Here is a 16,829-nt window from a genome sequence, read left to right on the forward strand (position 1 = left end):
GGGTAAATGAATTCTTTAATACTGATCATGGAAACACGAAAATATCTGCTGAACATGCATCATGCGAGTTATTGTATAACTGAGCTCTATAGTTAGGGGTAGATATTTGTTTTAATCGTTATTGTAGGAGAGCATATGAATCCTCAGCACAACTTTTAACAAATTTAAATATTTATAACTAAATATAAGAAAAGGCATTTTTAAAAATAACTTTTTTTTCTAATATAAAACTTTGGATTTGTCTTAGCTATTAATTAATTGCAACATTGGCTAACTATTAACTTGACATTTTCAAATATATAATTATTTTAACTGTCTGTTACTGGCACTGATAGGGAAAAAAATAAAGCAAATTAAAATATGTCCAGCGAGTAGTGTGATCCAATATAAATAAAAATACAGGTCATGTGCATGTCTCTGCTTTGGAAATGTTCAATGTGATATGACCTGATAAAATATAGGAAAACAGTGTAATTGATCAGCTATCTTGTGACATCTATAATTCGCTTGGTAATGTTTAACCTTAGTTCACAGAGACCCACAATGCCACTCAACAAAGTTAAAACTGTTTCTTAACTTGCTCTTTTTAAATCACAAAAGTTGTTTTGACTTTTACTTGTCAGAGATAAACTAGTGACAACTAGTCTACAGCTCACCTTCTTCAGTGATTTCATTTCAACTTCAATGCCAACTGTAATCTTCTTGTGTTTTTCTGCTTCCGTTGCAAGTTTCACAACGGTATCTCTGTTGGCTTTGGACTCTATTTGTTGACCGGCCAAGGTATCTTCAAGACTCGCTATTCTTGTCTTTTGTACAAAGTGTTCATTCACAAGCTTCTCTACCTTAAATAGAGATTTGCAGATTAACTTGAGAATCTACAGATCATTCCTGACCATCGGTTCATGAGGACCTCCATGAGACGTGATGATGAATAACTACTGTCACTTCGTGTAGGCCCTACTGTAGACCATTAGACTTTCAAGGTTATTCACTAAGCAACACTTTTTTGGAAATGAGGGAATTTACAGTTTTAGTCCAATATAGCCATAAAATAAACATTGTTATGAAAGTTAAAAAGCTCTCTGATGTAAAATATGTGACTTACTGAAGATTTCTTACATCTAAAAACTGTTTATACGCTTGTGGAGAAATTCCTATGGCGGCCAGTGGTCAATGGCACAGGGCAAAGGAGTCCATCTATACTTCATGAAAGGTTTTATGGACAGTGGATTATATTTTTTACGCTCAAAAGAGATTTATCCCAATCTGTCCTGGAGTTTTCCCAAATAATTAAATTTCTTGATACATCGTCTAGTGCAGTGGTAGGCAACCTTTTAGCAGCACTGTGCCGATATAGGACTGTGATGTCTCGTAGCATGCCGATACTATTTTTTTAAATTGAGGTGTGTATGCTGCTGTATTCTGCTTGTTATTTTTACTGTAATTGCTTTGTATCGTTGTATTTGTGCGTATATGAGCTATTATATTGTATATAATAATAATAACAAAATATTTAACCAGGAAAGGTACATTCAGATTACTCTGGTTTCCAAGTACGTCCTAATAATATGTTCATTAGTAGTTTATGGTATCGTGTATGATACATATGAATGTGGGCTGTGTATGTGGGCTGTGTATGGAATTGTGTGTAGATGGATTTGTCACATTGTGTATTTGGTAGTGTGTGTATGTGTGGGGCTGTTTGGGGTATTGCATGTGAGAGGCTGCATGTGGGGTTGTGTGCATGTATGTGGATTGCTAGTGGTGTTGCGTTTGTGGGGATTGTGTGTTGTGTCTGTGTGGGCTGTTCATATTATTTGTATGAGGGGAGGGTTATTCTGCAGCTCCGTGTATATCTAGCACTGTGGGTGGGTTCCAGTGGGGACCAGGCTGGCCAGGTACAGGTCAAGGACAGGAGCTGCGATAGCTGTCGAGGGCTGCTCTACTACAGTGTGGATTCCCATTCACAAGTGCTGGGAGGAAGTGAACTGAGATCACTTCCTCTATGTGCTGCAATGCATAAATTGAGAATTGTCCTTCACCAGCTCTTCGTATTAGCAGATATCTGAAGTTTTACTGGGACTCCTGACAGGCCAGAGTGCATTTGGCTCTAGCAGCCTTGAGTGCCGTGCAAAGACACCTCGAGTGCCGTGCATGGCACTAGTGCCGTAGGTTGCCTACCCCTGGTCTAGTGCAATCATAAAATTCATACCATTTCATGAGTTCCCTTTTCTTGTTTCTATTTGCTATAATAGATGTAATTTTTCCAATTGTATTTATTTGCCAGAAAATGTTTTGAATCTCCTCAAGATACTTCTTAACTCTCAGTGGAATCACCCAAATATGTATTCCTTTCGTTATAGTGTACAAGTCAACGCTGAATTGACCGGGCCAGCGCTGGCAGGCTTAAAAAAGGTAGTTAAACCACCTTTTCCCCTCGTATTGCTGGTCTCCCTACTCAAGCTCTGCCTCTCTGGCAGAGATTATCGAGAATGATGATCTCAGCCAATTCAATGCTTTACCATAGGAAAAATACAGAATGGCAATGTTTTCAAATGCAGGGTTAAAATAGATGAAGTTGTCTGGGTGTCTATAGTGTCCCTTTAATATGGATATGTGGATTTGGGCAATATGTAGGATGAATGGCGGAAGTAAACCTACCATACACAATACCTAGGGATAAAGTGGGCAATACAATTAGTGTATTAACCAAATGTGGTTTCAGTACCAATAAAAAAAACTAATAATTAAACGTTGCCAAGAAATGTTATAATTATTTTCAAGGATGTCAGAAATACTCCATATAAGTCCTTAAAACTTCCACTTTCCTACTATGGCCTCGATTTTAATAGTTTGGGATTAGCTTTTCAAATTCTTTTTTTCAAAATATTAAAGGAGAAAAATACAAAAACATATATATTGAAAAAAATGTCAATGTATAAAAAAAAAATGTTTTTTTAAATATGAAATAATTTTAAAAAAATGTACCCAAAAATAATAAATCAATTGAAATGCGTATCCAAAAATATAAAATCTTGGCCTGTACGGGATTCTATCTAGTAGGTATAAATGAACATTTATATTTTTATCTTGATAAAATGTTTGAATTTAATACATACATTTTCCTGATAAGAAATACAATTCAGAGAGCAATGCTTTCTTTCCTCAGTAATAAAATCGGAAATCAATACCTTTGCTAATATAATATTCAAGGGGTCTGTTTGGTCCTTAATATTAAGGTTCAGGTAATTAGACAGTTTTTCAATACTGTTTTGCAGTTTTTTCTCCAAGTTAGTTTCTTTCTGTTCAGCTTTTTCTCGTTGCATTAGATGCATCCTGTAAATGAAATATATGGAATGACATGTTTGATCACAGAATAAACACAGGCCATTTTAATATACAGAATACTACCGAGCACAGAAAGGGCCAACGGATAGACTGGTAGTAAGTTGGACACAATAAACGCCACAAACGATATAAATGTACGAAAACTATATAAATGTACGAAATATCTCAATCCTAATTACAAATATAGCTGAAAGGCCAGGTCCTATGGCTGACTGCCATTTAGCAGTGTGTTCCAACTACAGGGAGTGCAGAATTATTAGGCAAATTAGTATTTTGACCACATCATCCTCTTTATGCATGTTGTCTTACTCCAAGCTGTATAGGCTCGAAAGCCTACTACCAATTAAGCATATTAGGTGATGTGCATCGCTGTAATGAGAAGGGGTGTGGTCTAATGACATCAACACCCTATATCAGGTGTGCATAATTATTAGGCAACTTCCTTTCCTTTGGCAAAATGGGTCAAAAGAAGGACTTGACAGGCTCAGAAAAGTCAAAAATAGTGAGATATCTTGCAGAGGGAGGCAGCACTCAGCAAAATTGCAAAGCTTCTGAAGCGTGATCATCGAACAATCAAGCGTTTCATTCAAAATAGTCAACAGGGTCGCAAGAAGCGTGTGGAGAAACCAAGGCGCAAAATAACTGCCCCTGAACTGAGAAAAGTCAAGCGTGCCGCTGCCAAGATGCCACTTGCCACCAGTTTGGCCATATTTCAGAGCTGCAACATCACTAGAGTGCCCAAAAGCACAAGGTGTGCAATACTCAGAGACATGGCCAAGGTAAGAAAGGCTGAAAGACGACCACCACTGAACAAGACACACAAGCTGAAACGTCAAGACTGGGCCAAGAAATCTCTCAAGACTGATTTTTCTAAGGTTTTATGGACTGATGAAATGAGAGTGAGTCTTGATGGGCCAGATGGATGGATTGGTAAAGGGCAGAGAGCTCCAGTCCAACTCAGACGCCAGCAAGGTGGAGGTGGAGTACTGGTTTGGGCTGGTATCATCAAAGATGAGCTTGTGGGGCCTTTTCGGGTTGAGGATGGAGTCAAGCTCAACTCCCAGTTTCTGGAAGACACCTTCTTCAAGCAGTGGTACAGGAATAAGTCTGCATCCTTCAAGAAAAACATGATTTTCATGCAGGACAATGCTCCATCACATGCGTCCAAGTACTCCACAGCGTGGCTGGCAAGAAAGGGTATAAAAGAAGAAAATCTAATGACATGGCCTCCTTGTTCACCTGATCTGAACCCCATTGAGAACCTGTGGTCCATCATCAAATGTGAGATTTACAAGGAGGGAAAACAGTACACCTCTCTGAACAGTGTCTGGGAGGCTGTGGTTGCTGCTGCACGCAATGTTGATGGTGAACAGATCAAAACACTGACATAATCCATGGATGGCAGGCTTTTGAGTGTCCTTGCAAAGAAAGGTGGCTATATTGGTCACTGATTTGTTTTTGTTATGTTTTTGAATGTCAGAAATGTATATTTGTGAATGTTGAGATGTTATATTGGTTTCACTGGTAAAAATAAATAATTGAAATGGGTATATATTTGTTTTTTGTTAAGTTGCCTAATAATTATGCACAGTAATAGTCACCTGCACACACAGATATCCCCCTAAAATAGCTATAACTAAAAACAAACTAAAAACTACTTCCAAAAATATTCAGCTTTGATATTAATGAGTTTTTTGGGTTCATTGAGAACATGGTTGTTGTTCAATAATAAAATTAATCCTCAAAAATACAACTTGCCTAATAATTCTGCACTCCCTGTAATAAAAAGACCTTATCCTGAGCGAGTTAAGATGAAACTTGTCAGACTTTTTATAAAGATTCATCTCTTTCATCTGAGCTTCATTGTCTTATATCCATCGGACATCAAGCACTGGGTGTAAGTCAATTCACTTTTAGAGGGGAGCTGTCACTGTTAGGAAAGCATTGGGAGACGAGGGTGCATGCGCAGCAAAACACCACTCTGTGCCAATTAGATGGTCTATCGTCTGATAGAAATAACCACGTTTTACTCCGCTATTTCAGATGAAGCGCCACTAGTGGCAGTCTGATTGACAACCACCACAGGCATTTAAACCTTGCTATGTAACCGTTACCATTCCTGCTGAATGACAATGTTTTATATTACAGGGTTAAGCAGACAGGGATATAGTACTCAGACCACTTCATCTCAAGTGATCTGAGTACATAAAGTGTTACTTTAAAAAAAAAATGTATTCATAATGTCTAAAAATTTAATTAATTGTCGAAATCCACACCTCTATATCCTACACTTAGGTGCCATCTCAGCTCTCAGCTCCATCTCAGCTCCCTATCAATCATTGTTATGAGCTCTATCCTTGGCCCCTGGCAGTCAGCAGACAGAGAAGAGGGGAAATGAAAGAATGATTCTATTTCTCATCCTCCTGATTAGCAATATTTATCTTGCCTTATCTGAACTGGATTGTGATGTAATTTGCTCAATCTTTAATTATTATTATTTTATTATTTATATAGCGCTGGCAAATTCCATAGCGCTGTACAATGGGTGGACTAACAGACATGTAGTTATAACCAGACAAGTTGGACACACAGGAACAGAGGGGTTGAGGGCCCTGCTCAATGAACTTACATGCTAGAGGGTGAGTGGGGTTATAGTGACACAAAGGGTATAAGTAGGGATAATGAAATAGGTTGCTAAAAAAGTATTCTCAGTAGGTCAGTAGGTTATTTTTGACAGTTGCAGGAGAGGAGTCATGGGGTGAGGGGGAATGAAAACCCACTAACAGTTTAAATTATATGCTTTTCTGAAGAAATGTGTTTTCAAAGATTTTTTGAAGGAGTGGATTGAAGATTGAAGACTGAGTGAAAGTATAATGGAGAAGGGAAGGGAGTTCCACAGAAAAGTTGCAGCCCTGAAGAAGTCTTGGAGGCGAGCATCAGCTGTGGGAGTATGGACAGAGCATAGACGTAGGTCTTCGGCAGAGCGCAGGGGCCTCGACGGGACATACTTGTGTATTAGGGAGGATAGGTAGGTTGGAGCAGCATTATGTAGGAACTTGCAAGTAAGCACCAGAATCTTAAATTGAGCCCTATATCTAACTGGAAGCCAATGCAGGGACTGACAGAGGGGGGAGGAGAGGGAAGTGCGGGCGTACAGGAAAATGAGCGTTTTTAAATAGAAAGCAGGAGGATTTGGCGATCGACTGGACATGAGGGGTGAAGGAGAGATTGGAGTCAAAGAGAACACCCAGGCAGCGAGCCTGCGAGGTAGAGGTGATGGTGGTGCTGTTGACTTGGAGGGAGACAGACACGGGAGTAGCAACACTTGAGGGAGGAAAGACCATAAATTCTGTTTTGGACAAGTTGAGTTTAAGGAAGTGAGCAGCCATCCAGTTGGAAATCGCGGAGAGGCAGTAGGAGACACGAGTCTAGATGGGCGGAGATAGATCAGGAGAGGACAGGTAGATTTGTGTGTCATCTGCATATGATTTAATATAAATTTATTTATTTATAAAAAAAGATTAACAAAAAGGTTTCTTCTGAATTCACATCAATTAGCGTTTGACTATAGTGTGAATTCAGAAGACGGAACAAATCCTCTTCGAGACAGTATCTCCCAACATAGAGCCATTAAATGGTGAGATATGTCACAATGATAAAAAACCATCATCCTTAGTAACACTTCTTGTTCATGTAGAAACTAAACCAAATTATGGGACCTGGGACAACTATAAGCCCCGCACATTCCCTGCTTACCTGAGTCTGTTTTCTAATTCTTGGACTCTCTCTTTCAGTTCCTGATTTTCTCCTCTGAGGGAATAAATCTCGGCGTTTGTATCCATTTTCCCCTTACTCGCCGACATATTAAATTGTTCCCACTCCTTGGCGCTATGTTTTAGAGACTGTATCTGCACTGCTTGGCGGGCTTTCGTCTCTTTGCAATTCTCTAATTCTTCTTTCATTTCTTGCAAAAATGCTTCTTTTATGGCAAGACTGCTCTTCAGTTCAGAAACCTTAAATGTATAAAAATTGCTTTATGTCACTTTACCAAGCACTGTACGTAGTTGGTTACATTACAATTCTTATGGGACAAAAGAGACCTGCGTTAACAAACTCAAAAATGTAATAGGTGCATGCTATACATCTTGAGAACATGGCTGTAACCCAAAAACAAAACTTAATTTATACATATATATTACATAAATAAATGTGCCCATGTAAAGTATTTATATCCTGTAATACCCAGCGTTACGCCGGGGCCCATAAGAATTTTCCAGCATTTACTATAAATCATTTTACGCCACGCTAATCCCTCTGTTATGAGATCTATTTAATGAAATTTTACAGGGTACACACCTTCCTAATGATATGCTTCAAGTCAAAATGTGTTTACTGTCAAAAGCAAATAAATCTCATTTGCATCCAGGCAATTACAGATATGTTTCCTAATTAAATTTAGATGTGTCAGCTGGCTCCAGATTCATCTTCTTTATCTATCTAACCCAAACCCGATGGGCTCTATTCTTACTAGACAACTTTGTGGCAACACCTGCAGATATTTTGCCCTGATGTGGGGGGATGGTTACAAAAAAATCCCCACCCTACTATTATCTATAGAAGGTGGATCGTGTTTTATGGCCGTTTCGTTTTAGTACTCTACAGAAATATAATTTCACAAAACATTAATGCCAAGAAATATACATTGGAGGGATTAAATTCTAATTGAAAAACATATACAATTTTTAAACGTATCAGCAGGTGTGGGTTAACATTTAGCAGAAGAACAAACCGTTTTTTTAATGTTCACTTTATAGCAGGAGACCACCAAGTATGAGGACCACTAGGAGAGGTGGTTGAGATTAACGAGGATGAGTTATTAGAGAGCAAAAGGTCTTCTGATAAAATTGTGTGGACTTGGCTTATTGGCTGAGAGTGATCTGATGACATGAAGATACATAGCAGGAATTTTTTCAGGAGAGTTAACAGAAGCTCCGTACAGGAGCTTCCAACTTTCCACGATGGAGGTGGATCCTAGCTAAGGTGTACAAAAGGAGATCTTCAGGCACTCGCAGTGTTAAAAAAACAAGCAGTTTTGTTGGATCAAAAGTGTGATCGAGCAACGGTTTGACCTAATACAAGGTCTTTGTCAAAATTAGATCAATGAGAGCTTCTAGCTTTCCTCTTATCCTGGAACTGAGCGCCTCAATCTTAGCTCCCTGCCAATCATTGTTAGAAGTGTTGCCACTATTCTGCCATTGAATATAGTTAGGATTGTTGTTTCTACTGTTTTGTTCAATGGTGTAATTCACGTTAATTAAAAACAAACAAAAAAAAAACCACATAGTTAAACTGAATGTACTGTCATTGCTAGACATACCTCTGTAAGCAGACTATTGTTCTTCACAATTAGAGCAGCGTGTTCACTTGCAGCTTCCGCAGCTCTATGGTAGTATGTTAATTGGTCTCTAGAACCCGATGGATCAGGAGATGGGTCAAACGTAATCTAGAACAAAGCACAAGATTCTGAATTGAGATATATTTAGATTTCCCATTAAAACGTGAAAGAAGGAACATGAACACATGTCATCCTGCACTACAATTCCTACAACTCTGCAAGTTACTGCAAGGCATACTTCCCAACAGATTTATGGCCATTCCAGTTTGCAGACGTGTTATTTCCTTACCCTCAATGATATAAAATACGCTTTCCCCATATATCTCGTTCCAGCTATTTCATGCAGTGGCTCGGTAACATTGTAACATCCCTGTTAGATTAGTTTGGGGATATTCTCCATCTTCCTTTAATCCCAGGAATATCCGCCAGAAGCACACAAAGGGGGGAAGAAAATCACAACTAGGCTAAAATGAATTTACTATAAAATATTTAGATTTATACTATACTATACCATATAATACAAACTACAGATTCACTATACTATATAATACAAACTACAGATTCACTATATTATATAATACAAACTACAAATTTACTATACTATATAAACTACAGATTCACTTTACTATACAGACTACAGATTCACTTTACTATACAGACTACAGATTCCACCACAGATTCACTGTGCTATACTATATAAACCACACCTTCACTGTGCTATATAAACCACAGATTCACTGTGCTATATAAACCACAGATTCACTGTGCTATACTATATAAACCACAGATTCACTGTGCTATGTAAACCACAGATTCACTGTGCTATGTAAACCACAGATTCACTGTGCTATATAAACCACAGATTCACTGTGCTATATAAACCACAGATTCACTGTTCTATGTAAACCACAGATTCACTGTGCTATGTAAACCACAAATTCACTGTGCTATGTAAACCACAGATTCACTGTGCTATGTAAACCACAGATTCACTGTGCTATATAAACCACAGATTCACTGTGCTATATAAACCACAGATTCACTGTTCTATGTAAACCACAGATTCACTGTGCTATGTAAACCACAGATTCACTGTGCTATGTAAACCACAGATTCACTGTGCTATGTAAACCACAGATTCACTGTGCTATATAAACCACAGATTCACTGTGCTATATAAACCACAGATTCACTGTTCTATGTAAACCACAGATTCACTGTGCTATGTAAACCACAGATTCACTGTGCTATGTAAACCACAGATTCACTGTGGTATGTAAACCACAGATTTACTGTGCTATGTAAACCACAGATTCACTGTACTATGTAAACCACAGATTCACTGTGCTATGTAAACCACAGATTCACTGTGCTATGTAAACCACAGATTCACTGTGCTATGTAAACCACAGATTCACTGTGCTATGTAAACCATCGATTCACTGTGCTATGTAAACCACAGATTCACTGTGCTATGTAAACCACAGATTCACTGTGCTATGTAAACCACAGATTCACTGTGCTATGTAAACCACAGATTCACTGTGCTATGTAAACCACAGATTCACTGTGCTATATAAACCACAGATTCACTGTGCTATATAAACCACAGATTCACTGTTCTATGTAAACCACAGATTCACTGTGCTATGTAAACCACAGATTCACTGTGCTATATAAACCACAGATTCACTGTGGTATGTAAACCACAGATTCACTGTGCTATGTAAACCACAGATTCACTGTGCTATGTAAACCACAGATTCACTGTGCTATATATACCACAGATTCACTGTGCTATGTAAACCACAGATTCACTGTGCTATGTAAACCACAGATTCACTGTGCTATGTAAACCACAGATTCAGTGTGCTATGTAAACCACAGATTCACTGTGCTATATACACCACAGATTCACTGTGCTATGTAAACCACCGATTCACTGTGCTATGTAAACCACAGATTCACTGTGGTATGTAAACCACAGATTTACTGTGCTATGTAAACCACAGATTCACTGTACTATGTAAACCACAGATTCACTGTGCTATGTAAACCACAGATTCACTGTGCTATGTAAACCACAGATTCACTGTGCTATGTAAACCACAGATTCACTGTGCTATGCAAACCATCGATTCACTGTGCTATGTAAACCACAGATTCACTGTGCTATGTAAACCACAGATTCACTGTGCTATGTAAACCACAGATTCACTGTGCTATGTAAACCACAGATTCACTGTGCTATGTAAACCACAGATTCACTGTGCTATATAAACCACAGATTCACTGTGCTATATAAACCACAGATTCACTGTTCTATGTAAACCACAGATTCACTGTGCTATGTAAACCACAGATTCACTGTGCTATATAAACCACAGATTCACTGTGGTATGTAAACCACAGATTCACTGTGCTATGTAAACCACAGATTCACTGTGCTATGTAAACCACAGATTCACTGTGCTATATATACCACAGATTCACTGTGCTATGTAAACCACAGATTCACTGTGCTATGTAAACCACAGATTCACTGTGCTATGTAAACCACAGATTCACTGTGCTATGTAAACCACAGATTCACTGTGCTATATACACCACAGATTCACTGTGCTATGTAAACCACCGATTCACTGTGCTATGTAAACCACAGATTCACTGTGGTATGTAAACCACCGATTCACTGTGCTATGTAAACCACCGATTCACTGTGCTATATAAACCGCAGATTCACTGTGCTATACTATATAAACCACACCTTCACTGTTCTATGTAAACCACAGATTCACTGTGCTATGTAAACCACAGATTCACTGTGCTATGTAAACCACAGATTCACTGTGCTATATTATATAAACCACACCTTCACTGTTCTATGTAAACCACAGATTCACTGTGCTATGTAAACCACCGATTCACTGTGCTATATAAACCACAGATTCACTGTGCTATACTATATAAACCACACCTTCACTGTGCTATGTAAACCACAGATTCACTGTCCTATGTAAACCACCGATTCACTGTGCTATATAAACCACAGATTCACTGTGCTATACTATATAAACCACACCTTCACTGTGCTATGTAAACCACGATTCACTGTGCTATATAAACCACAGATTCCCTGTGCTATGTAAACCACAGATTCACTGTGCTATATAAACCACAGATTCACTGTGCTATGTAAACCACAGATTCACTGTGCTATGTAAACCACAGATTCAGTGATGGACTACGCACAAAAACTACTTAGAGGGAGCACAGTTTAACCCCTTAAGGACCAAACTTCTGGAATAAAAGGGAATCATGACATGTCAACGGTCCTTAAGGGGTTAAAAGAATGATACAAAGTTTTCAGGGCTCAGTATAACAGTTTAATAATATAATCTTTCGGGACGATTTACCACCCAGTTATTTGTAGAGTGTCCATTGCAGAGTCTGCTGCCACACACAATAACTGAGACATTCCACTCTGACGTTTTATATGCCTAACTGGAATCAGTAAAAGAAAAATGATGGTCATATTAAATGTAATTTGTTCTAGCGTGAGTAACTGGCTAGAAATTCTTCTACGTTTTCCGTTAGTTCCAATCCTCCAGATTTAACATTTGGATATTAAGGTCATAATATCACATTGAGATGTTGAAAGATGGCTCATTTACCTTTGCCAAGACATGTTTCCCTTATGAAATGCAAGAGCTCCCTCTAGTGGCTAAATATTAAAATATTTATTCAGGAGTTTCTCCAAGGGGCCAACATATTTACCAAAAATCCCCCCTTTTTTTTCTACAGTGCTATTCACAAGCTAATATAATGTATCACCTAACAGTCATTTCGTGGTCTACCTGCCAGAGAATAGACTTACAGATAGTTCAGGGAGGGCCCTTTTTTTCCATTATAAAAAAAAATATATATATATATATACTCAAATGAAATATTATTACTAACAAATGTATCGTTTTTATATTTAAAGCACATGCAATGAAAATATGAACAATTTAAATATATTGTTTCTGTAAAGGGATCCTCTGTATACCAAACTGAACTTCATCTCAATGTAGTTGTTATGGTGCCAGGGTTTCGACGGGGCTATATTTCCTATAAAAGTTAAAACCTTCTTAGATGGTTTAACACTTAAAGGCACATTAGTCACCAAAACAAGTTTTAGCTTATGGAAGCAGTTTTGGTGTATAATCCATGCCCCTGCAGCCTCACTGCTCAAATCTCTGCTATTTAAGAGTTAAATCACTGTTATTCAACCATAGTCAAACCTCTCTGCATGTGACTTACACAGCCTTCCTAAACACTTCCTGTAAAGAGTCCTCTAATGTTTACACTTTCTTTAGTGCAAAATTTGTTTAATTTAGAATGTCTTATCTCCTGCTCTGTTAATACCTTGCTAGACCCTGCAAGAGCCTCCTGTATGTACTTAAAGTTCTTAGAAGAACAATGTTCTTACAGCGATAATTCTGGCAACGCATCAGGGGAGTTGTAGTCCACAACATCTGGAGTGCCAAAGGCTGCCTACTCCTCCTCTAGTGGCAGTCATTCAGACTGAGACCATCTCATTGGCGCAGCATGTTTTTTTTTTGTTTTTTTTTTATACCGCGCATAAATGCTTCCCAATGATTTCCAAGGAGGTGGAGCTTCTACGCAGACACCATTACTGCGAGGGAGAAAAGGCAAGTAAAATACCTTTATTGACTCCCTGCAGATGGGGATCAGGGACCTAAATGGCCAACAGGGCACGCTATAATGTTCCTTTAATTAGAATAATTATACTTTGGTTAAACGTAGCTAGTCCTTCTCTGGGAACCATGTCATACACACATTTTGGATTACAAGTTGACTTAAAAGCGGTAGCTTTCATTTTTAAATTAAATGTTTAGCGGGATATCTTACAGTGCAGCAGAACAAACAAACTGGCTGTCACTGTCCAAAGAGCACAAACAGCTGGACGTTCATCGTACAAGCCGGAAACATAAGGAACCGAGTTCACAAATAGCCAGAGCGCTATTTTTACTTTTCAAGGAATCAGTTTGTGGGTTTTTTAAATTCTTTTTTTTTTCTGACCTAGTGCCACGTGGCAGTAATATAGATACCGTGTATCACACGGTTTGAAAAAGTGTCAAGTTTTCTAAAGTTTCTAGATCTCTATTTACTAAACAGTGAGCTGTGTTTAGATGACAAACATGTTGCAAACTTCAAAGTCAAAATAGCCAATTTAAGAAAAACCGGCATAATCTGACCCAAATCCTGCCCAAAATGTACACTCAGTGTAAGTATTTTATCAGGAAAAAGAGTAACCATAACTTCCTCCTGTAATCTACCACGGAAGGGATGGGTATATAGTTTATTTGTGTAAAGAGACTGGGACAGGGGAACTCCGGACACCCTAACCTTTGGAGGAAGTCTAAGGTTTAATGTTGTATCAAAACAAAAATTATACCATTAATTAATGAATTCCTATTACCAGCAAATTGGATTAATTAGGAGCAAATAATCTTGCATATTAGCTTACCTTAGCTTCCCCATGGCTGTTAGAATAGTCATAATTTGGTACGTATCTGTAAAAATCGTAGTACACAAATTACAAAAAAAAATATATTTTATTTATAAATTACACATTTTAAAAGCATACTATGGAATCACTCAACATACATTTATTTGCTCGAGTGATATATTAAACGATTTTTATTATTTTTTTTAAATGCTCTTTCGTTTAGGAATTTAAGTTCCGTGTCATTCACAACTGCTTGGTACCGTAAAAATATTTTCAAACTTTAAAGGGATATATTGTTTTAAAACTAATTTAATGGTGAGAATTTGCTCTTTTTTTAGCTATGTGCAGGAATTCACGACAAATTGGCAAAGAATTGCTGGTACATTTTGGACAGAAGTTCGTTTATTTAATGTAACCGTTCATTTAAAATGAATAGAATACAGGGCAATTAAAACTGATACACTGCTACTTTAGAAGATCGTGAAATCAATGCTGTAGTTTAAGTCATCTAGTTAAACAATACACAATTAGGTACTGGTATGGGTCGTAAAAATTCAACAATTCCTCCGGGCATTTAGTGATTTTCACTTTAAGAAGTCCTTTGATAGATCCGTCAGTATTTGGATCCCATAATAGGGTCTTTGTCACTCCTGGTTAGTTCGATAAATAAAAACTGACTTGTAGCATCCATTAAACACAGTTTTTGTAAAAGCACATAGATCAACTGAAAAAAAAAGACAACTTCTAAACAACTGTCAATTACCACCAGTGGTCAGTGTGGTACTGCAAGAAGAATGGTCACCGGCCCAAGTTCTTTCATTTATTGCAGTCTAAGAGGCATTATCAGTTCTGCTTCCTAGCTAGACTGCCTCTATCTAAGTTATAATGTATTTTGTGCTGTTTAAACCAGGTCAGAACGGTGAGAATATGTATATCTCCAATAGAGATAGGATTATGTGTTTAGTGTATCTAATAAATGAGGATTGGATATTTTGGGGAGAGCTGTTGTCTAAGTGTGTCATTAGTAACCACGGTTTATTTACATTATTAGTGTTAGCTCACATGTTGCAATGCTCCTACAACTTGTCCACTATACACAATGACCTGTTGCCAGATACACAAACATAGATAAACAGGTTGAGTAAGAATTCACATATTTTTTTCAAACTTCTAGTCTAGTTAAACTAAACGTCATGTTTCCATGCTCTGTATAACAAACTTTATGTTGATGAGATCTGTATATTTGAATTAATAAAAGGTTTTACTTGGCAACAGATCTGTGCTGGGCTCATGCTGAATAATTCTGTCCCATACGGCTGGGTTCATAGGAATAAAGTAACACTTTAAGGGGAGCAGCACGCCAACCACCAAAGACGTAAGAATGTGTATGTGTATGTTAATAAATGGGTGCCTATATAGGCACATATATAAGTGTGTGTGTGTGTGTGTGTGTGTGTTAATAAATGGGTGCCTGTATGGGCACATATATAAATGTTTGTGTGTGTGTGTGTGTGTGTGTGTTAATAAATGGGTGCCTGTATGGGCACATATATAAATGTGTGTGTGTTGGTAAGAATGTGTGTCTGTGAGTAGTAATATGTTTGTGGTTAATTCTGTATGTATATGTGATTGGTGAATTAGTTGTGTGTGAGAAGGTTATGTACCCTGGCGCTGTGTCTTGAGCTTGTTCTGTCTTCTTGGCTGTAATGAAACCAAACCAACTGACAAACCTCAACCCAGATCACTCACTTTCATTATTTATTTAATAATTTTACAAAATAGAAAGATAATTTCAATAGTTTTATGTATGATTAATTTAATTTTTGTTTCTTTAATTCGAAGATTGTGTTTGTATAGTAAAGTATTTGTCCACTGGCAGAATTCAATATCAAAACATTGACTTTGCGAGAAACCCTTCAGTGGATTCAGTTTTTATTTAGTATTATCCCAGGTCTGGGAACACCATGTCGTTCTGCAATCGATATCCAAGTTCCAAATTTCCCAATATACTGTCTGACCTTGCATTACCTCTAGATTCAGTACCTATACTTCCTGTGTCCACAGGGGGATTTGAGAAATTATATCTTCAGATTCTAGAGTAAATATCAATTCTAGCACATTTCACGCACTGTTATACACTTAAAAAAATAATTCAAAGTAAATTTGAAACAGAAGAGCAAAATCGTTGACCTGGAAGCATAGCTTAGTTTGGATATTTTGGTCTTAAATTTGAAATCTATTTTAAAATCTCAATTTAACAAATAAGCCGGTCATTAATACAAAAATTCTAACTTGATCAGTTACTCTACTCCTTCTTCATGGTGCTCTAACGTGGTGTCAACCGAACACGACATCAAAATTTCCCTAAAATATATATTTCTAGAATAACCATGTCCAATGGCGACACTCCAGTTAACCCCTTAAGGACAGACGACGGATATATTCCGTCATGATTCCCTTTTATTCCAGAAGTTGTGTCATTAAGGGGTTAATGTGAGACTTCCACTCTTTCTATGTCACGGAATTAAAATATGGCTGCGATTTTTCAAACGTGTGAAACAAGATGTATAC

The 16,829-nt window shown here is 37.7% G+C and overlaps 1 protein-coding gene across 1 annotated transcript in view; it reads right to left on the reverse strand.

Moving 5' to 3' along the window:
* The window catches only part of LOC134583561 (coiled-coil domain-containing protein 170-like), a 31,684-nt gene that overhangs the window by 8,596 nt on the left and 6,259 nt on the right, over positions 1 to 16,829 (reverse strand). Inside the window, exons 3-7 of the mRNA XM_063440517.1 lie at positions 14,277 to 14,322; positions 8,726 to 8,851; positions 7,105 to 7,361; positions 3,192 to 3,336; positions 657 to 842 (exon numbers count right to left, since the gene is read on the reverse strand). Coding sequence (XP_063296587.1) covers positions 657 to 842; positions 3,192 to 3,336; positions 7,105 to 7,361; positions 8,726 to 8,851; positions 14,277 to 14,322 — 760 coding nt within the window. The remainder of the gene's footprint in view (positions 1 to 656; positions 843 to 3,191; positions 3,337 to 7,104; positions 7,362 to 8,725; positions 8,852 to 14,276; positions 14,323 to 16,829) is intronic.

The sequence above is a fragment of the Pelobates fuscus genome, chromosome 13, assembly GCF_036172605.1.
Source record: "Pelobates fuscus isolate aPelFus1 chromosome 13, aPelFus1.pri, whole genome shotgun sequence".
NCBI classification, from domain to species: domain Eukaryota; kingdom Metazoa; phylum Chordata; class Amphibia; order Anura; family Pelobatidae; genus Pelobates; species Pelobates fuscus.